Source organism: Leiobunum rupestre, chromosome 1, assembly GCF_980474605.1.
Source record: "Leiobunum rupestre chromosome 1, qqLeiRupe1.1.hap1, whole genome shotgun sequence".
Classification (NCBI taxonomy): Eukaryota; Metazoa; Arthropoda; class Arachnida; order Opiliones; family Sclerosomatidae; genus Leiobunum; species Leiobunum rupestre.
This window is the reverse complement of record NC_143384.1, coordinates 28,782,013-28,807,308: the sequence shown is the minus strand read 5'-3', so window position 1 is coordinate 28,807,308 and position 25,296 is coordinate 28,782,013. Positions and strand designations below refer to the sequence as shown.

At 36.6% G+C, this 25,296-nt stretch overlaps 3 protein-coding genes across 3 annotated transcripts; all 3 read right to left on the bottom strand.

Moving 5' to 3' along the window:
• Positions 1 to 12,932: 12,932 nt before the first annotated feature.
• LOC149962066 (nicotinamide N-methyltransferase-like) lies at positions 12,933 to 13,469 on the bottom strand. The gene has a single exon (XM_090164388.1). It carries the CDS (start codon positions 13,467 to 13,469, stop codon positions 12,933 to 12,935), a length of 537 nt encoding a protein of 178 aa, XP_090020514.1.
• Positions 13,470 to 13,960: 491 nt separating this feature from the next.
• On the bottom strand, positions 13,961 to 21,016 carry LOC149962065 (uncharacterized). The gene is made up of 7 exons (XM_090164387.1): positions 18,990 to 21,016; positions 16,139 to 16,242; positions 15,623 to 15,831; positions 15,491 to 15,554; positions 15,304 to 15,445; positions 14,370 to 14,527; positions 13,961 to 14,186 (listed from the first exon to the last, which is right to left on the bottom strand). The coding sequence occupies exons 1-7, from the start codon at positions 21,014 to 21,016 to the stop codon at positions 13,969 to 13,971; spliced, it is 2,922 nt and encodes a 973-aa protein (XP_090020513.1). The 3' UTR covers positions 13,961 to 13,968.
• Positions 21,016 to 24,124, bottom strand: LOC149962064 (uncharacterized). The gene is made up of 3 exons (XM_090164386.1): positions 24,073 to 24,124; positions 23,152 to 23,543; positions 21,016 to 23,100 (listed from the first exon to the last, which is right to left on the bottom strand). Exons 1-3 carry the CDS (start codon positions 24,122 to 24,124, stop codon positions 21,016 to 21,018), a joined length of 2,529 nt encoding a protein of 842 aa, XP_090020512.1.
• Positions 24,125 to 25,296: the final 1,172 nt, after the last annotated feature.

Here is a 25,296-nt window from a genome sequence, read left to right as displayed (position 1 = left end):
ATATAAATTATTTGATCAAAACTTTTTACGAATAATTTAAAGAGCTTTATCTATTGAATAAAAGTTAACCATCCCCGACCTCTATTCGTATCAATCCGAGCTATATATTTTCGTTTCAATCAGGATTTAATTATTTGACGTTGTTCTATAATAATAATAATAATAATTTTTTTAATTGTCCCTTTTTCAAAGTACATAAATAGATTAAGGGCTAAGTCTTTAGCAGACTTTTAAGCCCGGGTTTCATATGTATAAAAACTGGTTACAAAAGAATGAAAAAAAAATCAATCAAACACAACAATATTGAAAAGACGATAGATATTAAATTAATTAAAGTTCAGTACAAATTCACGTGCCAATTTTTTCTCTGTTGCTAGGAAACAATTTCCAGAGCTGTGTATTGAGATAAAACCAATTGGTACCGTTATGAACAGAAACTTCAACCAGTCAGTTTAAAAATCCTCCAATAAGTATTCATAGCTCTGCAAAAATTAAATTTACATTTTCACTTTCCAAAATTGCAAATTTATGTGAGAAAAAACTAAAGAATTGCTTTTTGGATGGAAACTAAATCTGCGCTAATTCGAGAAGACCTAATTATAAAAATTGATCTGCCTCACGATTGAATATGATAAAAATTAAATCTGTGGTAGAATTGACAGATTTTAAGTATATTTCAAATCAGATTTTAAGTATATTTCAAATCAGATTTTAAGTATATTTCAAATCAGATTTTAAGTATATTTCAAATCAGATTTTAAGTATATTTCAAATCAGATTTTAAGTATATTTCAAATCAGATTTTAAGTATATTTCAAATCAGATTTTAAGTATATTTCAAATCAGATTTTAAGTATATTTCAAATCAGATTTTAAGTATATTTCAAATCAGATTTTAAGTATATTTCAAATCAGATTTTAAGTATATTTCAAATCAGATTTTAAGTATATTTCAAATCAGATTTTAAGTATATTTCAAATCAGATTTTAAGTATATTTCAAATCAGATTTTAAGTATATTTCAAATCAGATTTTAAGTATATTTCAAATCAGATTTTAAGTATATTTCAAATCAGATTTTAAGTATATTTCAATTCAGAGTTTAAGTATATTTCAAATCAGATTTTAAGTATATTTCAAATCAGATTTTAAGTATATTTCAAATCAGATTTTAAGTATATTTCAAATCAGATTTTAAGTATATTTCAAATCAGATTTTAAGTATATTTCAAATCAGATTTTAAGTATATTTCAAATCAGATTTTAAGTATATTTCAAATCAGATTTTAAGTATATTTCAAATCAGATTTTAAGTATATTTCAAATCAGATTTTAAGTATATTTCAAATCAGATTTTAAGTATATTTCAAATCAGATTTTAAGTATATTTCAAATCAGATTTTAAGTATATTTCAAATCAGATTTTAAGTATATTTCAAATCAGATTTTAAGTATATTTCAAATCAGATTTTAAGTATATTTCAAATCAGATTTTAAGTATATTTCAAATCAGATTTTAAGTATATTTCAAATGAATGGAGTTCAATTGGCCAATGTTTTTTTGAAACTGATCCATATGGTAAGGTGGTATCGGCTTGAACGTAACTTTCTTACATGTGTCTTTATAAACAGAAAACTTAAAACAAAAGCTTATTTATCTATAAAGTTGAAATAATCAAATGGTATATTTTCTAATACACAGATGCCCGAAGTTAGTCTGATCATGATTTATCAGTTTCAATTTTTAGTTGCCATATGTCTTAAGTAATTTGAATATTTTGATTTCCACCACTTTATCCGGTTGAGTAGCGTTCATCTCGTTATTCTATAAACTTTTCGAAATCCAGACAGTCCTGTAAGTAAACTAACTCGCTCGACTGCATTTTTTTTTAAGATATAAAAGACCTAATAATAATAGCAAGGAAGAACCTCAAACAAGGCAAACTGTAAAGAACAAGCCATTATATTTTCTGAAGAATGCGCGTTTCCACATTGATCAATAGTTGTAATTCTTAATTTGTTCATGCATTTCGTATACGTCATTAACACAATAAGTAAAAGAATTCATTATTGTATTTTTCCTTAGTAAGTACCGCAAAATGATGTCGCAAACATTACTTTGAAAACCTGTTTCATAAACTCGAGTGAAGCTTGCAAAAAGACACTAAAATTAATACTTTCAATTGAGTTTCCCAAATATAAAGTAATTATTAAAAACTTTCAAAATTTTATCAATAAAATGAAAATTATTTCCTATATACCTAGTTGATGGAAATTGGAAATGGTGAATAGTTTTACGATCTCGGATAGTTTTTGATTTAAAATTTTTAATTTATACTCTTTTGGCACCATGTAGAATATGGTCTTTTTAGTTCGATAGCCAAGCTGTGTTCTTTTGGGAGAGCTTGTTTTCTTTTTAGAATAACCGCGGACTCAAACACACTTATTCTAGTTTGAATAATTTTGATACTGTAGGTGGTTTCTTTTTGCCTGTTCTCCGACTAAAACCGTACTCTTTTTACCCTAAAAGATTTTATTCACCTGTTCCGGGGATGAGAATTACTCCGGCCCAGAAACTATTCACTTGTTCTGGAGTATTAAGGCAACTCTTTTTGCTCCTTCTGAAAAGAGGTGTAACGGAGGAAATAAAATTTTGTCGTCTGGTAGCCACAATTTATCTGCTAAAAAGGCCACAGGCAGCAATTTTGGAGAAACGTTTTTACTCAGACTCAAACTATTCGCCACCACAGAATCGGAGTAAAATGACGCCATAGCGTTACTTTTCTTACCCTACTCCTAAATCCCGATAAAAAGCGAAAAGAAACCACCTATTGTTAAAGTTTATAATGCTATACTATTCAGGGGATCACAGTATTTGTAACTTCATTAAGGGGCCAGGGTTTTTTCTATGGTTACTCGTTGTTACGAGGGGAAGGAGAATTCGAAAAAAAGGTATTTTGGCGTTACGAAATTTGTGAACACCATCTTATGGTTAATCCTCTACTTACAAGGAGACTACCCGAGGTGATTATCACGGATTTTGTTGAAACTCGAGGGTTAGGTAGACCTTATGGTAGTATGAAAATTGCCAAAGGGAAAATTTGCAATGGGCTTTAGTTTTCATATGGCAACCGAAAATGTTTTTGACCTCTCCATTTAAAAAAGCATGATATTTTCTCGGTTACCCAAATTTTGTTAAAATTTAATCAAAATTGATCAATTTTACCCAAAATTCTTGATCAATTTTACCAAAATAGGTCAAATTAATCTTTTTGGGTAAGTGTTGAAAATTTCATTTTTTAATGGAGATTTTCGTTTTGAGAGATCAAAAACATTTTCGATTGCCATGGGAAAACTAAAGCCCATCGCAACTTTTCCCTTTGGTAATTACCTCTCCGAGGGGACAAAGTCCCCTAGGAGGGGTTATACAACCAGCGTGTCCGTCTGTGGGTGTGTGTGTATGTGTGGCCTGCGAACGCGTTCGCATTTTCGGGGCAAAGGATAATCACTGCGTACGCCGTCGAACAACCGTTTCAGCAGTTTAAAGGTTGGCAAAACCACCGTGTGACCGTAAGCGTTAACGGATAAATTTACGATTGCGTTTGTTTTTTTTTTCGTTAACGCCCACCGTCGCTACTTTAGTTATAGGTGCGTACTCTCCAACTCCTTCTTATCGACGTTTGGGACAAACCGAGTGCTGAGTGTTATTGCAACCTCTCAACTTCCAATGGCAGGTTTTCCACCAATTGTTTGCGGTAATCGTCTTAGTTTCAACTTGCGATAGCATCGGGCGGGATTCGAACCCGAGCCCTCCTGCATGACAGGCGAGTGTTCTACCACAGAACCACCGATACATGTTACAGTTCACAGAAAATTATAAGCTCAGCCTAAGCGGAAGCGTTTATTACAAATTAACAGAGTATTAAATTTCGGTTTTTGTTAAAATAGAACGAAATTTCGTGTTCCATTTAAATTATTGCATCGAAGATATTCTAATGTAGCGTCTTCTCTGTTGATTAAAAAGAATGCGCCGCCCAGGTTTTGAACCCGAGCCCTTCCACATGGCCGGCGAATGTTCTACCACAGAACCACCGACACATGTAACTTCCAGTTGAAAATTAAAAACTCAGCTTAGCGGAAGAGTATATTAATGGTTTTTAAAGTCTAAATTTTTTACGTATGAAATTTTAAAGGTCAAATCTTGTTTTAGCGCAGTCAGCAGAGATAAGAGGGTTAAAGGGTTTTTTGTTATTTATTTACGAGTTTTATTATCGTCTTTTTTTTGTTATTTATTTACGAGTTTTATTATCGTCTTTAAAAAAGTTGTTATAATGCAAAGGCGTTTATTTAACGTGTATTGATGTAAGAGCGGTCGTTTCGTCAAGTGGCTCTCTGTGCATTGTTGATGGTAAGGTTTTTGCTTCTTGTTAATACATTTGATGTGGAAATTTGGATATCTACGATTCCTAATGCTGTCATTGATTTCCTGGGTGAGAAAAATAGAAATAGCCTCTGTAGATATTTCTTTCATTAAAATTGGCTTCGTATTATATTTAACTGATAAACTTGTTCTGTAAATAGGGTTAAATTCAATTGTGCATGTTTTAGTACGTCTAACTCGCTGTTGTAACTACTTAATTTATATTATTCTGAATAAATTAAACTCGGTTGTTTCGTCTCAATTATTTAAATTAAAATTAAAATTTTATACCGGGCGGGATTGAACCGGGATTACGTTTTTAGTAAATAACTCTGAATTGCGGATATATCTTTAAGGGTCATCTCGAGAGATTAATACCACTAGGGACATTTCTTCCGAGGAGAGGTATATTTTGGCAAGCTGGCCAACTTGTTTTAAAACTACTATAAGGTCCAGCTAACCCCCGAGTTTCAATAAATCCGTGATAATCACCTCGGGTAGTTTCCTTTGTTAGTACCGCGTCTACTCAACAAAATCCTTGTATATTTCGTCCAGAAATGATAAAACTAGCTTTTAAAATTGGTTTAAGTTAATAAAGCTAGGAAAAGCAGCTGCTGTTTCATCGAACCTTCCAAAGTAAAATTTGTTGCAGTTCCTGTGACAGCACTTTCACCAGGTCCCTAAAATACATTATGTTCTTATTTTTCTATAACGTCCGTTTTCAATTCTAAAATCAAATCGGTATGTAGTCCCTATGTTATGCCCAAATATTAAGTTTAGGAATATAATGCTCTTTCGTTAAATTTTCTTAGTATCCCTCTCACGCTTCTCCCCCCTTAAGTTTCATTTAAAATATCTTTCCTGAGTTTGAATGCTGGTCGCGAAGGTGCCCCCAGGCACTGTAGCAGAGTCGTCCCTAAATTGGTTTAGAAGACTAGTGCGCATAGTCTCTTTCCCCGACCCCCTTTTTTTGTCCTTGGTCCGATAGTCCTTCCCCTGTTTTTCTTTTGAGGCATTGTCATAAGCCGCCCGTTCCAAATGTTATTCCCATAAAGTTTCTAAGTTTCATTATTCATTTCGAACTCTTATTCCAAGAATTGAGAACTGCCATAAAACCAGTAATGTGTGCATCGGTATTTTTTTGTTATATTACTTTTCAAAATTGAATGTGTCAAAATTAAAGTGCTTATTTATTTTTATTTATGGTCTCTGACCTTGGATCTTGCGCGAGGTGTGTGGGCCTTGTCGACTTCCAGCGTAAGTGTCCCGACCTCTGACCCTGGGGGTAATCAAGCCAAAGTGCCTCCTTGGTCATTAGACTTGGCACATCCCACCTCGGCCTATTGGATGCCAAGAGGTTATTGGGTCCAAGTGACACTATATCCGACCCGGGTGAAATAGGCCACGGCCCCCTTTTGATTAAAACCAGAAATCAGTGATTTACAGAAACAGAACGACAACTAGAACTGAAGTTGGAGTTTCTCTCTCTCTCTCCAAGAGAGACCGAACAACCGCTCCAAAATAAAGTTAAAATAAAACATCGAAGTGTTCACCGGTGCTTCTCGGTAGCGGTTCCTCGACACCAACTCTAATTATGTGCGGTCCGCGATAACCGGAGCTAGCGATCCTCCATCTCGACGGACTACCTCGTTGGACGCTGCCTTTAATTTCACTTGAAATACTTCCGCGTTAACCACAAACTATGGTTAGCGGTGTGTAATGGGGTTATAAGCCGATAATATGGCAGCCAAAGACTTTCAATGCCTTCGGGCGTAGAACATTGTTAGTGTAGCTGTAGCAATTATGCTATTAGTATCTTGGTCAAGTTACCATTTTTATATGCCTCTGACATTAACCCTACGGGTTAATTTGTTATGTATCTCAGTGTATAACCTTTTCACGGCCTTTGCGCCATTTCTTGTTTTGTTGTTGAATGAAATTAATTTCTGAAGTCACTATTAAATTTTACCTATGGCAATTCTCAATGAATAGTTTTATTTCCTTCGTAGTTAAGCAGAAACACATCCCTATGATTTTTGAGCCAAGTAAAAGTTATTATCTCGCTAACCCCAATAGTGTCAGTTATGCGAGTACCCGGAGTAACAATAAATTGTTAATGGGATAAAAATAATCCTGTTACACCTAAAGAACCCAATTTTTACTAAAGCTAGCGAAAAACACCATCGACTAAAAAAAACGCTTTTACATCTTTAGCAAAAATGTTCATATCTCTGGCATATCGAAACAAAACCGTTATAATTTAAGGGGTAAGACTAGAGTGGGGTCATTCCACGTCAAGTCGACAACTCATGCAACCATGGGTCGGCCGAATCAAATGAAATTTAAACCACCTAGACTAGGGACAAAACCATGGGGAAATTGAAATTTTTGGTGAAATCGATGCAGCGGTTGCGTAACTAGAGCCTTTCGAAAATAAGGCACATTTTCAAACTATTGAAAAGTTCATTTTCGCACCCTCAAACATTTTAAATAATAAATTGAACAATATTTCGATGATTACTATGAAACTCTCGATTTTAGGGTAACATGTTGCGCTGATTTTGAAAACATTGATTATTATTTTCTAAATATTACCGTTTTATTATACCAAGTTAAAACTTCGTTATTTTTATTCAACGGGGGGTCATTTTCGACGGCCAATTTCGTGATGAGGGCAAACTTCGATTTTGGATTTTAGACATTCATAAAACTGCTCTTAAAATAAGCTTTAATTTGATGCACTACACTTTATGTCTAAACGATTTCTAATAGGCGAAATATTAGGTCAAAGTCAGTAATAAATTCTCGAAATTATCAAAAAGATTTTATTTAAAAAAATTAAAAAGATAACACTCGATTAGACTAGGGCTTCCAACCGACTCCCAGATATCAGTTGCGATATCTGATCTGATATTACAATATATTACATTATAATACATCATTGTACATTACATTACATCGCGTTACATTGCATCGCATTACATGGTATCGCATTACATTACATTACATCACATCGCATTACATGGTATCGCATTACATTACATTACATCACATCGCATTACATGGTATCGCATTACATTACATTACATTACATCACATCGCATTACATTACGTTACATCGCATCGCATTACATTGCATCGCATTACATCGCATCGCATTACATCATATGGCATTACATTGCATTGCATTACATCATATGGCATTACATCGCATGGCATTGCATCGCATGGCATTGCATCGCATAGCATTGGATAGCATTACATCGCATTACATCACATCACATCGCATCGCATTACATAGCATTACATCACATCGCATCGGATCTCATCGAATTACATCGCATCGCATCGCATTACATCATATTACATCTCATTACATTACATCGCATCGCATTACTAATTTAATTTTTTTTATTTAATTCAACTTCAATTTCATAATTACAATTTCTCGTTGTGTCCGCTCACTAAGCTTAGCTTGTTTCGAGCGGACAGGTAAGTATATATTTATATATAGTTAACATTATATATATTTATATGTATATATGTTTTTTTCTATTATTAACACAACAAAATTAATAGTTTTGTCTAATAAAGCTATTATGTCCATTTGCTTGATCTTCTTCTTTAGTTGAAATTTTAGTTTTGGCAGCGTATTAACATTTTTCGGTAGTAAGTGTAATTTATTAAATAATTTTGGACCTTTATAATTAATTTGTTTTTTCCCGAGTGGTTTCTTTTTTCGTGGAATTTGTAGATTATAATTAGATACAGAACGGGTGATGTAAATATAACTAAGTGGGTTGAGAATTGTAGAAAGGTTCGGTTTATAATATTCTAAAATTATTTGTTTTACAAATAATTCACTAACCGAGAGTACACTAAAATCGATATATGCATCTTTCGTCGGTTGATAGTAATGTCGTTTTAAGCAAGTCTTGACTATTTTGTTTTGAGTTCTTGTAATGTTATCTAGTAAGGTTTTGGAGCAAAATCCCCAACCCGTCAAACCATATGTTAGAAGTGATTGGACTAGTGCGTAATTAACTTTACGTAAATTTGAGACATTCAAAAAAATGCGTAGTAAACTAAATTTATACAGTAAATATCTTAAATTCTTAAGCAGAGATTGTACATGGTTTTTCCATTTCATATGCTGGTCAAACCAAACTCCCAAATACTTAACAGTTTCAACTTTAGTTATATTGTCGCAGTTACAGTCATCAACTAAGTAATTAATTTTTTTACAGGTATTATAATGAATTTTTAGATTAATATGGAATGGCAGACCAGATTTTATAGCGGAAAATGTAATATAAATAGTTTTTTTGGTATTTAAACTTACGACGTTTTTATCTACCAATTGTTTAGCACTTTTTAGTCCAACGTTCGCTTTATCAATTACATGGTCCCAACAATCACCAGTTAACAATAAAACTGTATCATCCGCGAAAGAGATCAGGGTGTCAGCACAATTCGAATTACAGAAGTTATTAAAGTAAATCAAAAAGATAATAAGACCCAATACTGTTCCTTGTGGCAAACCACAAATTACATATTCTTCGTTGCCCATGTTACCATTTAGCTTAACAGCTTGTTTTCTGCATTTTAAATAGTATTAATATTTTAAAATTAGGAATGTAATTAGCATTAATTAAACATTAAATTAATATTTATAAATTAGGAATGGAATCAATATTAATTAAACATTAAATCAATATCACATATCGTTATTTTGATACAGTACTTTTTTATTTATCGAACCTTCACATTTCTACCAGGTTTTCATATTTTTATTTCGAACGAAATAAATAGATACCGATCTGATCTGTTCTTTCCCCCCAGATCAGATATCGCAAGTGATATCTGTGAGTCGGTTGGAAGCACTAGTCTAATCGAGTGTTATCTTTTTAATTTTTTTAAATAAAATCTTTTTGAAAATTTCGAGAAGTTATTACTGACTTTGATCTAATATTTCGCCTATTAGAAATCGTTTAGACATAAAGTGTAGTACATCAAATGAAAGCTTATTTTAATAGTAGTTTTATGAATGTCTAAAATCCAAAATCGAAGTTTGCCCTCATCATGAAATTGGCCGTCGAAAATGACCCTCCGTTGAATAAAAATCAAGAAGTTTTAACTTGGTATAATAAAACGGTAATAATTAGAAAATAATAATCAATGTTTTCAAAATCAGCGCTACATGTTACCCTAAAATCGAGAGTTTCGTAGTAATCATCGAAATATTGTTCAATTTATTATTTAAAATGTTTGAGGGTGCGAAAATGAACTTTTCAATAGTTTGAAAAAGTGACCCATGGTTGCATGAGTTGTCGACTATTGTCTACTTTCGCACTATTTCAAGCTGGACTCTTTTAATTTAGTATTTTAACTTATAAAATTAAAATTTAAGTGTAGAACAGCCTCTGGTTTAGTGATTAAAATAATTTTGACCATTTTAAATTTAAAAGTAATTAAATTATTACGATTTAATTCGGACCCCCGGAGCTAAACAAGTTGGGCAAGCGCCCAAACTACCCTTTAGTTAGGACCTTATATCTCGTTAACTATTAATATTAGAATTTTCAACATAATTTTATTCACTAGAGAAAAATATAATTCAATTATGTAATTGTAAAACAGAAACGTTCAGCTTGAACGAAAAAACAGTATTTCTGTTACAAATTTTTTAAATGAAATTGAATTTTTAAATAAAATTGAATTTTTAAATAAAATTGAAGTTCGTAATACTTGTAGTATGAACAAACAAAGTTTAGCATTGCATTCCTAGAACGTGCATTTATACGCAACTCGTAATGGACATCTACTAAACATCTAGTAGTTAATTATATTACGATGGGATTTTCTCAATTTAAAATTTTATACTTCAAACATGTTGTTACGATTTGAAATTTTCAAAAAAAATCACAAATATGGCGACCGAACGAAAAAAATTAAAATAATTATATAACTCTCGATAAATAGTTTTATTCGATAATTCTTTTACGATCTCGGACCCGTGCTTTTTTATTATTTTGTTCGATATCACTGTGTGTTTAAAAATATTTAGAACGATTTTAAGAATTTGTGTCACCCCTTTTTTAAAATACTAGTACATAATAATGGTAAGAATTTTTGAGAACATCCAATATTTAAAAGTTTTGGGGATCACTATTCTTTTAAAAAATGTTTTGGTCGGGTATCATCAAAAAGCTAATTAAGTGACCTAAAACACATGCCATACAAAATTGAAGAAACTTTTATAGACTGACACAAAATGTGGTCAGACCCAAAATAGTCTTGTGATAATAAGAACCACGTATGAACTGCAATGCAAAGAACGATAAAGTAGAAAAGTCCATAATGACACCAATTTAAAGAATTTAAAAACTTATGAATTACACGTAACCAACGGTTTTGTAATTTCTTTAAATCTGTTTAAGATGAACTTTTTTTTGCAATTTTTGACCTATTCGGCTTTTCGTTGCTAGGCAAGGAGTTTTGAAATGTGTAATGCTGAATTCCCCCCGAGGAATAACCAACTGTCCCGAGTCCATCATTATTTATAAAACATAAAGTATGAAATGAAAGTTATGGAAATAAACAAACATCTTATCATTTGAACTGTTGGAACAAGTGCGATGTCGTTGGCACCAGGTTTTGCTAATATTATCTGTTGGGCCTTACAGAGTACTTGGAAGGTACATTAGTTTGCACCAGGTGACAACAGCCATTATTTGTAATCACACCTTGCCTTTTATTAGAGCTTGTGAAGTATAACAGTGTTAAGGTACAGCATATAAATCTATAAACAATCCTAAGAATCAGCTAAGCTTATAGTGAAAGTAATTTATATTTCAAGGGCAGCCCGTGAAGCGAAAATGCCCACCTCTGCATCGTCGTTTCGGTTGATATTTTGAGTAACGCATCCATACGCATCGCGCCTGCGTTATTATATAATTAAATAGCTAATTGAATATTTGATCGTTCGAAAGCTGGACCATTTTTGATCGCGCCGGCACTACAGTTTCTTCTTCACTTCTATTTCCGGCTGACGGTAAGCACGTAAGTGATCTCGACAGTGCAGACCGCGATGGAAAGCAGAATACCGACCAGCCACACTTTAAGAATGGGTCGCAGAAAGTGCAGAATTCGAGATAAATCCTTGTGCAGCACTTTATGGAAGTGAAATTCAATCTTTATATCGAGTGTCCTATAATTAATTTGATGATGCATATTAATTTATATCCTGTTTACTTAATATATACAAGACGGAATCATATTATTATAATTATTCAGTGGCGTAGACAAAGGGTATTCGAGGTCCAGACCCCAATCCTTGGGCCTAGCTTTGACTGTACTACATTTTCACCTCCTTGTCGACCCCCTCTTAACATTCACATACTTAGAACCCCCTTCGTCGAAGCAAAGCTATTAAGAATTCACAAAATCTTACTAGATTTATTAAATTTAAAAAAATAAATACAGTAAAATAAGCTACTTATATTATCTTGGTATTTTATTTAAACCTTCGTTTAAGATCTAAACTGAGAAATTAAAGAATATTAGAATATGTATTATGTGTATATAGTTTGATATTGAGAATATAGATGGCGCTAATTTTCTGAAGTAGGGGCCTACCGGGATCATTATTTTCAAAACAATGAAAAGTAATTTTTCCCAAGGATACTTATGTACTCATGAATGTCTCGCGGGTTTTTGAAACCTAGTGAAATTTTGACACGAAAAGGGAAATTTTAACGCTGTGAAAAGGATATTTCAGATTACCGATCTGGCATCACTGGGGCCTTCTAGCTCTTCAACTCGCAGCGCGATAATTCTATATAGCGTTAAACGAAGATTTAACTATTCCTAGCGGATTTATGGAACCAATGTGGTAAAAGAACTAATCAATTTTTAGGGGGATGGAGCTCACTCTTCGAGCGTGAGGGGGATTATAATCAACGCTAAATATCGTCGCAACGTGTTCCCGTTTATAAATAAATACATTCTTGGTTTCAGCTAGAAAGTAGAAGTCAATTAATTATTAGTTTTAGCGTAAGTATAATTACTGTTGATTTTTTGTATTTATACCTACGTATAAATAATACCGCAAGTAAAAAGTTCTTACAAGGAAAGTGTGCTCTAGACAATGTTATTCGTTCTTCTGCAATCTTCCTCTAAATTCTAATTTCTAAAAGAAAAATATTTCGGAAATATGCCGTGTTTTTCTTAAATTATTACATCGGGAAAATATCTTTTTTGTGTCTGTATTCTTTTATAAAAATGAATACATTGATGACCCCACCTACGTCATTCGTGTTATTTTTTACGCTCTTATTTGCCTGCATGCACCTCAATTGTTTGCTACTTTTTCCTGTTTTATTTGCTCCCGGTTTTCCTGACAGCTATATAAAACCGCGTAGAAATATTGGATACCATTGTACAACAAAATACCAATTCGTATGTTAAGTTAATTATTTTAATAGTGTCATATAAGATACAAACTGACTATTTAGATCTTTTGAGCCAAAGTGAAGTAACAGTTCTTCAAATTGGTCAGTTTTCTTTCGTTGGATGGGTAGTAGGTCTCCACTTGGCCAGTATGGTCGTAGCTGTTCTCCAAAACCCGGAAACCAGCATCCAAGAGAGCGTCGCTCACCATACTGATGTCGTGGATCAAATTCGGGAAGCTGTGCTGACCAACATTGTAGTAATCTCCGTTGGAGTAACCTCTGATGATCAGATACCCTCCGGGTCGCAGGACCGTGTTGATGCCCTTGACCCCGATGACGTAATCGTCGTAGGTCAGACAAGCGCATTCCAAGCAGCCGAAGCTGCACGCCACGTCGAACGCCTCCTCAAGTTCGTCCACGGGTGGCGACTTCTTCAGATCAATGTGAATGACATCTTTGACTTTAGATTTTATCCGTTTTTCAATTATTCTTATACCTTCTTCCGTATCACTGTTAAAAATATTTTCTTTGAATTGTATTAGATTATTAGAATTAGCACTTTTCGGAAAGAAGTACCCCAGATTTCTTATTTTCATTGTATTGTTTTAAATTCCCAAAATATATCCTTTACATTGGATATTTCTCAAAAATACTAGGTACAGCGGATATTTCCCACATTTCTCAAAAATACTAGATATATCGGATATTTCCCACATTTCTCGAAAATACTAGATATATCGGATATTTCCCACATTTCTCAAAAATACTAGATATATCGGATATTTCCCACATTTCTCGAAAATACTAGATATATCGGATATTTCCCACATTTCTCGAAAATACTAGATATATCGGATATTTCCCACATTTCTCGAAAATACTAGATATATCGGATATTTCCCACATTTCTTGAAAATACTAGATATATCGGATATTTCCCACATTTCAAGAAAATACTAGATACTTCCAATATTTTGAAAAATCTCCGATATTTTCAACATCGATTCCCAGCAACAAATATTTTGGTTTCTCGCTACTTGTACAACAGATTTCTGAAGAGGCTAACCCCACAGCCTTCTAGAAAAGCGTTTCGACTTACTGGAAGCCTTCTTTCTCGGCGCAATACTTGAACATAACCTGATGTCGCGGCATGGGTCCTTCGTGGTGCAACCATTCCTTGACTGCCTTTTTGTTCACGTCACTGAAGTCGCTGTAGACGATGGTCTCGCATACCTTACTGACTGGAGCCATCCGATACACAACTGGCCCGCAACCCACTTCCAGACATCGCTTCACAGGACCCTTCAGTTGGCCTACGTGTTCGCGATTAATTAATTACGTCATATTTCAAGTAATAGACGGGTTAAACCCGCCCCTCGAAAACGTGTGCGGTTAACATGTAGCGGATTATATTGTAGGCAATAAAGCTACATCTACACTCCTACAAGTTTTCAATGAGTGACTTAGCTGATCTAACGCATGGATCCGTAGCTTACCCGATTCGAAGATATCGTATAGTTTATCAGCGGCAGTCTTCAAGTTGGGATGCACTTTATTATAGTATGACTCCAAGTAGCTCAAGACGTCGAATTCTTCGTTGTATAGTTTTCGGATTCTGTCATCTCTCGATGCGTCTGCCATTTTGGTCACTGGCCTTCGAACGTTGTTAACGTGATGATAATAACATTTTATAGACATGGGTTAGCTAAAAAACGCGTAGAAGGGTTAGTGCTTGGAATTTGTATAAATTGTTTTAATTGGATAAGCCTAATTTTCTCTGAAAAAAAGATACTAGAAAACTAAAGCGTAAAGTACAATTTTATTTGTTTAGGTTTCGGCCCATTTCATGTACGAAGGGACAAAACAACAGATTGATTCTGTCGAATATGTTTAAAGTCCAATAACTCACAAATTAGACCAAATAAACATTAACTAAGATTAAATTACTTTTGTAGACTATTTGCATGTATTTATTTTGTAGCTTGTATGCATTTTTCAATGATTTAGGTAGACTTATTTTTTAGATAAACAAACGATCTTATCTTATTAGTTTTTGAAATATTAGACACACAGACGGTCGACTGTGTGTATAAATAGGTAGTCTCGAGTTTCTCCACCAAATGCTCTGGAAAAAATTTCACCCGTTTTCCCACCAAATGCTCTGGGACTTTCTTATGGGCTTCACGCTATGGCAAAATCATTATGCCCTTTACTTTTGCGAAAAAGCAAGTTGATCGTGGATGTTATCTTTTCTATATTGTTACTCTTCGTTACGAGTAAGAGTGTGTTTTCGAAAAATAAAATTTTTTGCGTTACGTAATTTGTAAACCGCGCCTTATCCAAAGTTTTGAATACTACTAATTAAGTCAAATCAAAATGCTAGGCATCATAAACCCAATTCCGCTGAGACCACAATGTATCCATTCTCACCGGAAATCGACAGCCTTCTTCAGCCACAACGGCAAACTGGAAGTGAGAGCCACGTGTGTGGACTTGACCCTATAACTCCTTTGAGCTTGGTTAATATTCCTGCGTGGTGTGCTCTGATAATATTTCAGTCTATAACGAAATCCTCCTCCAGAGGCAAAATAGACCGATTAACGGTTCATCACCTCACCTCTTAATAAAGGTGTCTTCAGGTTTAAATTGTATTCTGGAATTTCCGGACTTTTGAATATCATCTGTGGAAAATGAATAGTTGGGATTATTGCTCGCGTTGCTGTACGAAACTTTATAGCGAATAACTTACCATATCATCATGATTAACAAAGATATGTGTGTTGTCGGTTCTAGCTAGAAGCTGTGGGAAGCTGTCGATGTAATCTATTTTGGCCGTGGCTAGCTCTCCCTTCATGTTGCCAAGGTAGAAGCGCTTCAGGAGGAGCCCGGCCCCCAAAAACCAGCCGCTTTGAAAAAGACTTGCAGACGAGTGTGGCCCATTAAAACCTACGTCCGATGCTGTTAAAAGACATGGGAACAGAATCTTTATTGTTTAATCTCAATTGATAAACATTTATTTGGCTGATGTGGAACTAATATTACGGCTCGACCGAATTGTTTATTTTCCACCGATGACTTAAAAATTTTATAACAAAAATTGACTGAGTCGCAGCAAAGGTTATGAATTTGCCAAGTATTTAAAAAAGACCTCTTAGTCTGTAGTTCGTGATTACTACGCCTGAGCCATCAACGTGAAAGCGAAGATTTGGTCAGCGCTACAACTTCGCGTCAAAAGAAGTAATTAACATCGGGTAGAAACTCTAACTAGAAAGATTCTTCCTTTCAAAGACAGTTTGACGAATCTCCCAAACGATTACCTCATCCAACATGCTCAAAGTGCAACAGTGAAAAACTAGATGACGGCACTTTCTGCGGTAATTGTAAAAAAACTAAATATTCTGGACTCACACCAGCCCTCTGACAGCCCGTGTCCAGCCAATTCTTAGCGTATATCAGTTGAATCAGGTGGAAATGGTCAGCACCGTCAAACGAGATATTCAGCCTATGATTATCCGACTTTCGCGACTACCAAGACATTTACATTGAGGATAATGGTAATCGAGACTTAAGTGTACGACGTTGAAAAATACCTGACTTGGCTCACGAGGGGTAAGACACTTTGCGAACTCGGTGTACACTGCCGTACCTTTGACAATGCTAAATGGAACTCGCGAACTCCTGAAAATATGTACCTTTTACAGTGCTAAATGCACGAACTCGGTGTACAGATTATCTGAGACTGTCTTACCCCTCGTTGGCTCACATATGTACATATGTACATATGACGAAGATTGGTACATTGGGAAGAAGAAAAAGACGTATCTGTTAGTTTCTTTCGTAGAAAAGATCTTAAGCTTTCTTGGCCAAGAAGAGAAGACGTATGTTGGGGGCCGTTTCAAAATATAATATCAGTAGTTAAACCTGAAATACGTTCTGATGGTAAAACGTATGTTCTAATTGTTTTTAGAAAATTAGATCACAAGAAAATTTTGCTCCTGAAAGACGATGAAAAATAATTTTATTTTCATTGTTTCGATCAAAATTTCGCAGATAAAATTTTTATTTCTTGTTTAGTTCCTTAATTATTTAAGGATTTATTAATAGTTATAATAGAACACCCAAAAACCAAACCAAAATTAAAATATTTTGCTCTAAAGTTTTTTGTTCTGTATTATAAAATGTAAAATAACATTTGTTTTTAAGATAAAATTGCATATTTTTAAGAGTTATTTTTTGGGTTGAAGGTCTCTCATATACATCTTTTTTATTTATGCATTTCGTAGCTTGAAATCTCAGCTTTCTAACGGTGTTATTTGTTTTCTGTATATTTTTGTCCTTTATACCGTAATTTATCCTAAAGCACTACCATGTTTGGCAGTTTTTCAAAAAATGAATCGGTTCAAGTAGCTATATTTCAGAAACTAAATTTACTAGAATTTTTTCAACGCAATTTTCGTGTTTATTGGGTCCATTTTACTTTTTATAAACTTCAATATTTATTTCATATTTAATACCTTCGCGACAGAAACCTTTTTAGTTTACCTCAGTTGGCGACATTCGAGTAAAAGTCGTCATTTTCAACAATTTATAATTAAACATCTAATTAAACAAATTGTATAATATTTATCCAAGTTACTCTCTACTACCCATATTTATAGTGTAAAAAGTTTGATGGGGCTACCTTTAATACTTTTAGAATTATTTGAACGAAAATACCGGTACTTTCGTCGTTTTGAAAATGAACACTTTATACATAAAATTATTAAAAAATCATATTTTAAAAACTACGATGAGTTAAGGGCTAAGAGTTTGGATTTCCCACCAAAATTATCTCAATTACTAACGTGTAAATTTTCGTCGAAATCGCGCATGGTGCCGTGGGGCATTTTTTTCAAAAACGGGACATTTGACATGGAATGACCCAAAATCCGTTTTCCCGAGATCTGACAATTGGCAACAATGTAATTTGTTCCCGGTCGCATGATGTCAAATGTTCTTCATTTTCAACATATTTTAAACTCAATTATGAAAATATTTTATCCTTTTATTTAATAAATGTATGGTTTTTCTTACAGCTGAAATGCAGTTTCCAAATAGAAGTAGCGTTCATTTTGCCGTTTTGGAAATCGAACTGAAACCAGACGGTCCGGCTGGTATTTAAAAATAACTAGAAGAGAAAACCGATTTTAAACCACATGATAAATAATCACTCTTGCAATAGTGTTTGGTGCGTTAGATCGGGATTTTGGTGACGAAAATTTACTTATTATTTCCTGTACTTCGTAAATATTTGTCGTGAATAGCGAAATAATAGACGCGTTCCTTGCCAATAAAACAGTAAACCTTTAATTATAACGGAATTTTATTTGAAAGAAAAACATTTTGTCTCTCTTTTAAAAACTAAAAAATGTTAGCCAAAAATACACGCGATTTTATCCTCGCATTTTTAAAACGTGCGTGATATAAATGTAAGATCGCGCGGTGGATAAAAATACGAAAACTTTAGGTACATGTGTTTGGAGATTATAAAGTTATATATACAATACTAAACATTCCGCCCGCCTTGAAATAATTGATTTCAATTTACAAAAATGTTTAAGAAAAGATTTTGTCTAGGGGCAATTGACATAATTTTACGACGGGCCTTTTTAATATTTTGTCAGCTGTTCTGACTGAAACTACTCGAACGTGGTTGTCTTCTCCGGGATGAAGTTGCGTTATTCTTCCCATTCTCCACTTGGTAGGAGGAAGGTCTTCATCCTTAAGCAGCACTAGTTCATCGACGCGTAGATTTGGCTTAGGTGTTGTCCATTTCGGTCTTTGTTGAAGGCGCGACAAATATTCACTTCTCCAGCGTTTCCAGAAGTGTTGTAGGATTTGTTGGCCCAACTGCCAACGCGAAAGACGATTGACCTTTTCTGAAGTCAAGTCGGGTAAGCGCATCTCCGATTAAGAAATGTCCGGGTGTTAAAGCGGCGAAGTCGGATGGGTCCGAGCTTAACGCCGTCAATGGACGCGAATTTAGGCAAGCTTCTATTTGGCATAGAAGCGTTTGCATTTCTTCAAAGTTAAGAATTGTAGTGCCAAGAACTCGTTTAAAGTGATACTTCACTGACTTCACTCCTGCTTCCCAAAGACCTCCAAAATGGGGAGCGGTAGGCGGGTTGAAGTGCCAGCTCGTACCTTCGTCAGCGAGCCATCTTGACACTTGTTCGTTGTTGTTCGCGGAGACGATGAATTTAATGAATGCTTTCATCTCTCGGTCCGCTCCAACGAAATTTGTTCCGCAGTCGCTGTAGATATCCGAGCATTTCCCTCGTCGAGCGACAAAGCGTTTTAAGGCTGCGAGAAATGCGTCGGTGGTCATGTCGCTGACCAATTCCAAATGAATCGCTCGCGTGGTAAAGCAGACGAAAACCGCAATGTAGCCCTTAAACCGGAGATGGCTTCGTCCTTTCATGAGTTTAAGGGTGAATGGGCCTGCGTAGTCAACGCCGCACTTCAAAAAGGCTCGTGCTGGATTTACCCTGGCCTGGGGTAGATCACCCATTAGTTGTTTCGCCGTGATGGCCTGTTGACGAACGCACGGAATACATCTTCGAATGTGGAAACGTATGGCATCGCGAAGTCCAACGATCCAAAAACGCTTTTGCAAGGTAGTTGCTAGCAACTGAGCACCTCCGTGAAAATGTTTCTCGTGCTCGTGTTGAATTAGGAGGTCGGTCAATTTGCTGTGTCTTGGTAGCATTGCTGGGTGCATTTGTTCATACGATAGGTTGGAGTGACGCAGTCGGCCACCAACACGTAGAATTCCTTTTTCGTTGAGGTATGGTTGTAACGATAGAATTTTGCTTTTCGTTGGTAGTTTCTTGTTTTGTTTGAGGCGGCTTATCTCTTCGCCAAAGCTGTTGTTTTGAACGACTCTAATCCAATGAAATAAGGCCTTTTCGTTTTCTTCTCTTGATAGAGCACCAGAAATTCGTTCTTCTTTCACGTGGAAACAATTGAAAATGAACCGCAGTATGTAAGCGGTGACGTGAAGGAGTTTGCTTAGCGACGAATATTTTGTTAGTAAGGTTGATTTCATTTGACAATGCGTCACCAACGCGACTACTCGTCTTTCTTCTGACAAGCAGTTCATTGGCTCTTGTTGGTTATCGTTCTGTTCTCTTGTTGTTAGAAGAGAATCCAAGTCGTCAGGTCCATGCCACCACAACTCATTTTGAGGAAGCTCGTTAGCGGAGATTCCTCGTGAGGCACAGTCAGCTGGGTTTTTGTCTCCGGCAATGTGATGCCATTGAGCCTTCGGTAGCTTTTCGTGTATTTCGGAAACCCGATTAGCCACGAATGTTTTCCAACGTTGAGGTGCAGACTTCAACCATGCTAGGACGATTGTTGAGTCCGACCAACAATGAACGTCAGTAATTTCCATTTTCAGAGACTCTCTGACAAGTTGCATCAGAGAGGCGAGAAGTGATGCTCCACAAAGTTCCAACCTCGGCAGGGTGATTTGTTTTAACGGAGCGACCTTTGTTTTCGCAGCGATTATTTTCACCTTGACGCTTCCTTGGGCGTTTAAGGTCTTCAGATAAACCGTCGCTGCGTAGGCCTTCTCCGAAGCGTCACAAAATCCATGTAAGCTAGCTTGTGTAGCGTTCGCTTGTGAAATGTGTCGTTGTACGGTTATGTTTTCGATTTTTGGTAAATCTGTTCGAAATGACCTCCATTTATTTTCGAGTGATTGGGGAAGAGGTTCGTCCCAATTAAATTTGATCTGCCACATTTCCTGTAGGAGAAGTTTGGCTCGAATTGTAACTGGAGTGAGTAGTCCCAGAGGATAAAATACTCTGGCCGTATCCGATAGAATTGTTCGCTTGGTGATTGAACTTCTTGATTGAGGAGAAGTAACCACGAACGAAAAGTGGTCAGTAGAAGGAGTCCAAAAGAGACCAAGGGTCTTCACTGATTCGTCGTTCTCGATTGATAGTGGTTTTTGAAGCACTTTTAAGTTTGCGGGGAATGGATCCAATAATGCCGCTTCATTGGATGCCCATTTACGTATCTCAAAACCACCTTGAGACGTAGCTTGAATGATTTCAGCTTGAAGTTTCAAGGCCTTTTGCATTGTTTCTTCACCGGACATCAAATCATCCATGTAAAAGTCATTTTCAAAGCTGAAGACGCCAGTGGGAGTTCGTCCTTAATGTACTGACTGAGTTGCTTTAAGACTTTCGTTGCCAAGTATGGCGCTGATGTGGTTCCATATGTGACTGTTAGCAACCGGTAATCTTGCAAAGGTTCGTTGGGGTTAGTTCGCCATACAATTCTTTGGTAATCCCTGTCATCCGGGTGTACCCAAAATTGCCGAAACACCTTGGTAAGATCCGCTTTCATGGCAATACGATGTTGACGAAATCGAATTAGCAAATTGACCAGGTCATCTTGAAGTTTCGGTCCGACCAGAAGCGTGTCGTTTAATGAAACGCCCGATGTATATTTGGCTGATGCGTCGAACACGACTCGGACTTTTGTGGTGGTACTATCTTCTTTGAATACCGCGTGATGTGGTAAGTAGTACGGTTGATTTGTGATTCTGTTTTTGACGTCGTCTGGAATGATTTCCATGTGTCCCAGAGCCAGGTATTCTTCCATGAACTTGCGGTACTCATCATAGAGGCCTGCGTTGAATTGTAAACGTCGTTCTGTTTGTAAGAACCGACGAACGGCCATGTGCCTGGATTCCCCAAGAATTGGAGGGTTCTTCTTCATTGGCAATCGTACGGTGAATCTTCCTGTCGAGTCACGCGTATGCGATTCTTCGAAATGCTGTTCGCATTGGGTTTCAGTTGGTGTTAACATTCTTCGAGGGTGGATGTCTTCCAGCTCCCAAAGATTCTTCAATTCATCTTCCAATTTGCAATGGTGGACCTTTATCGTCGGACTTCTTCCTTTTATGAGTAGTGGACCGGAAATTGCCCATCCGAAACGAGTGTTAAAGGCACCGGGAAGATCTTCTTTGCCCTTGCAAATTCCATCTTGCAAGAGACTTAGGTACACGTCCGCACCTAGTAGAATATCCACGTGTCCGGGGATATGAAACGTCGGGTCTGCGAGATTCAAGCCCTTTAAATGCTCGCAGGTTCTCGGGTCGAACGGACTGTTCGGTAGCTTGTCCGTGATCTTGTTCAGAATGATTGCCTCGACCGTCACCTCCAATGTGTTGCTGAGGTTTGAGCTGATGTTCAATATGACACTGCCTCGAGAGGTGTTCACTCCGGTTGCACCAATTCCGTCAACTGAAGCGTTGAAGCGTTTTCGTTTCAGCTGTAGTTGCTGCGTGAATTGTTCCGTTATGAAACTGGCTTGCGATCCTGAGTCCAGCAATGCTCGGGCTGGAAATAGTTGATCACCGAAACCCTTGACTTGGACTATTGCCGTTGCCAAAATCACTTGAGAGGTTCCGTTTAGGTCTCGAGAAGGGCATGAAACGATGCCAGAGATAGCCTTCGTTTTTGGCGGTTCCTTCTCTTGTACGTCTGGATGTAAAAGCGTATTATGTCTGAATTTACATTTTCTACAATGGCCAGATTTGCATTCGTTGCTTTGATGGTCAATTCGTAAGCAGTTGAAACACATGGAATTATTCTTGACCATGTTCCAGCGCTCGGCTGAAGATGCGTTCAGAAATTTTGTACATCGGTACGTTGAATGGTTTTCGTTACAAAAGTTGCAAGACTCACTCAGAGTACCATGATGAGCTTTTGTACTCGGCCTCTGATGTATTGGAGCCTTGGATTTGGTGATTGCGATATTCGTAGGTGCTGGCGGGGCTGCTGCCAACGCTCTGGCCCGTTGATCCAGGAATGTTACGAGTTCATCGAAATTTGGCATTCCGTTCCCCCTCAGGGATAGTTCCCATTGTCGGCGAGATTCTGAATCGAGTTTTTCTTTTATAAGGTGTAGTAGGATGGCGTCCCAATGTTGAACTGGTTCTTGTAGAACCTTGAGTGCTCTTATGCATTCGGCTGTGGTGTCAATGAGTGTTCTCAAGGCTGACGATGATTCTTGTGAGACGTTAGGTTGATTGAAAAGACGTCTTACGTGTGCGTCGATGATTTCTCGTTTGTTGTTAAAACGATTGTCCAAGATATCCCAAGCTTCCAAGTAATTAGCGTCAGTTACCGGGATAGATTGAATGAGGAGTGCTGCTTCGTTTCGTAATGATGACTTCAAGTATTGAAACTTCTGAGCTCCCGTTAGCGATTCGTTGTTGTGTACGGTTGCCGTAAAAAGATCGTGGAACGGTAACCAATCGATGAAACCTCCGCTGAAGGTAGAAAGCTCCAACTTCGGTAATCGAACTTCGCTAACTGGCCTGCCTGGCCTAACTGGTGCATTGGCTGCTCTTGTGTTGGCTTCAGTGACCAACAAGACATTTAATTGCTCAACCAGAGCGACAATGGCGTTGTACTCGGTTTCGTGAGGATCGAAGTCACCTGCTGGATCAATGGTTTTAGCTATGCCTTCGTGAGATTCGTCCAAATCTTTCGAAAACTTCTCCACTCTATCCACGTACAGCTTCAATGCAACATCAGATAAATGGTCCGCTGTTTGACCTACTGCATTCTCAATTCTTGTGACTTGACCTTTGACAGCTTGTCTTTTTCTCACTATAGCCCACGGAAATGTTTTGCCGATTCAACGATTAGTTCGATAGTGTAAACTAGTTGGCGACGATCCGGCTCGACGGACCAAAAAATGTCGTGAATAGCGAAATAATAGACGCGTTCCTTGCCAATAAAACAGTAAACCTTTAATTATAACGGAATTTTATGGAGAATCAAAAATCTACACTTCTTATTTGAAAGAAAAACATTTTGTCTCTCTTTTAAAAACTAAAAAACGTTAGCCAAAAATACACGCGATTTTATCCTCGCATTTTTAAAACGTGCGTGATATAAATGTAAGATCGCGCGGTGGATAAAAATTCGAAAACTTTAGGTACATGTGTTTGGAGATTATAAAGTTATATATACAATACTAAACAATATTAAACGGGAGAAATAATTAAGCCAGTCCATATTTGGTACTGGTTTCATTGTTTGTTGACTTATTAATTATAATTATTATTATTATAAATTATTATTGCTATATTTTCATTAAATAATAAATAAGGAAAATATAATTTTCCGTAATTACTTGGTAACCCATTTCCATATTTAAACAAAAGAACTTGGCGGTAAAACGGCATAACGGGCCATTAAATTTGATCAGGAATTCATACCTCTAACTTGGAATGGTTATCCGGCCGTTTTCCCTATGGTAAGATCTCGGGGACCGTTTTCAGTGACGTGTATGAGAAAAAAATCGCCCCCTCGCACGCGTCTCCCCTCTTTAGGAGTTTTTACTCCGCGCAATCTCCCGTTTCTACAACTTTAGTTTTTTGTTGTTCGACTCCCCGGCCATTTCGAAATTTAGGGTTTGAAACTCCACCATTCAGCTCGCTCTCCCGACCTCTCCATGTGGAAGGATTAAGTCCGGCATTGTTAGCACTGTCAAAATTGTCAGCAGTGACAATGCCCTTGAGAACCGCGAAGTCCGAATGACGAGGTGACCGTCGCTATCAATACGGGGATAGCGAAGGGAAAAGCAAAAAGATGTTTGAACCCTTTTTCGACACAGGGGGATGAAATAATCTGAAACTAGGATTTAATACCATTGAAAATCGTATGAGAAAACACGTATGCTCTGACGTCAAAATGATGGGGGAAAAAACGGTCCCCTAGATAGAGACGGAAATCGGCCGAGATAACCATTCCAAGTTCGATGTATGAATTCCTGAGTTGATCTATCTCAGGGAGAGTGAGCCTTCTCGAATCGCTATTGGGTACGTCATGAGGGGCTTTAGAGACTTCCCGCGCTGCAGTTGATTCGATTGTAAGATTTTGGAACCTGAAACTATTGACAGGATCACTAATCATTCTAACAATAGTTTCTGCGGTATCTGCCTATTAGCGCAGTTCCCATTTGCGCAGTTGCCATTTGCGCGGTTTCCCAAAAGCGCAGTTCTCAAAAGCGCGGTTCCCATTTGCGCAATTCCCAATAGCGCGGTTTCCCAAAAGCGCGGTTTAATTATCCAAATTTCAGTGTATATAACTTTGAATATGGAATGACTAGGTTAGGTTAGGTTAGGTTAGGTTAGGTTAGGTTAGGTTAGGTTAGGTTAGGTTAGGTTAGGTGTTTTCAACCCATTTGTTGAGATAGGGAAAGTGCGCAAACAGGAAACCGCACTTTTGGGAAACCGCGCAAATGGGAACTGCGCAAATGGGAACTGCGCTAGTGCGCATAAACCGTTTCTGCCACGTGTTTATAATCAAATTTGTTGATTTATAATTATATTTTCCTTTTTCTCGTTTCAGTCGC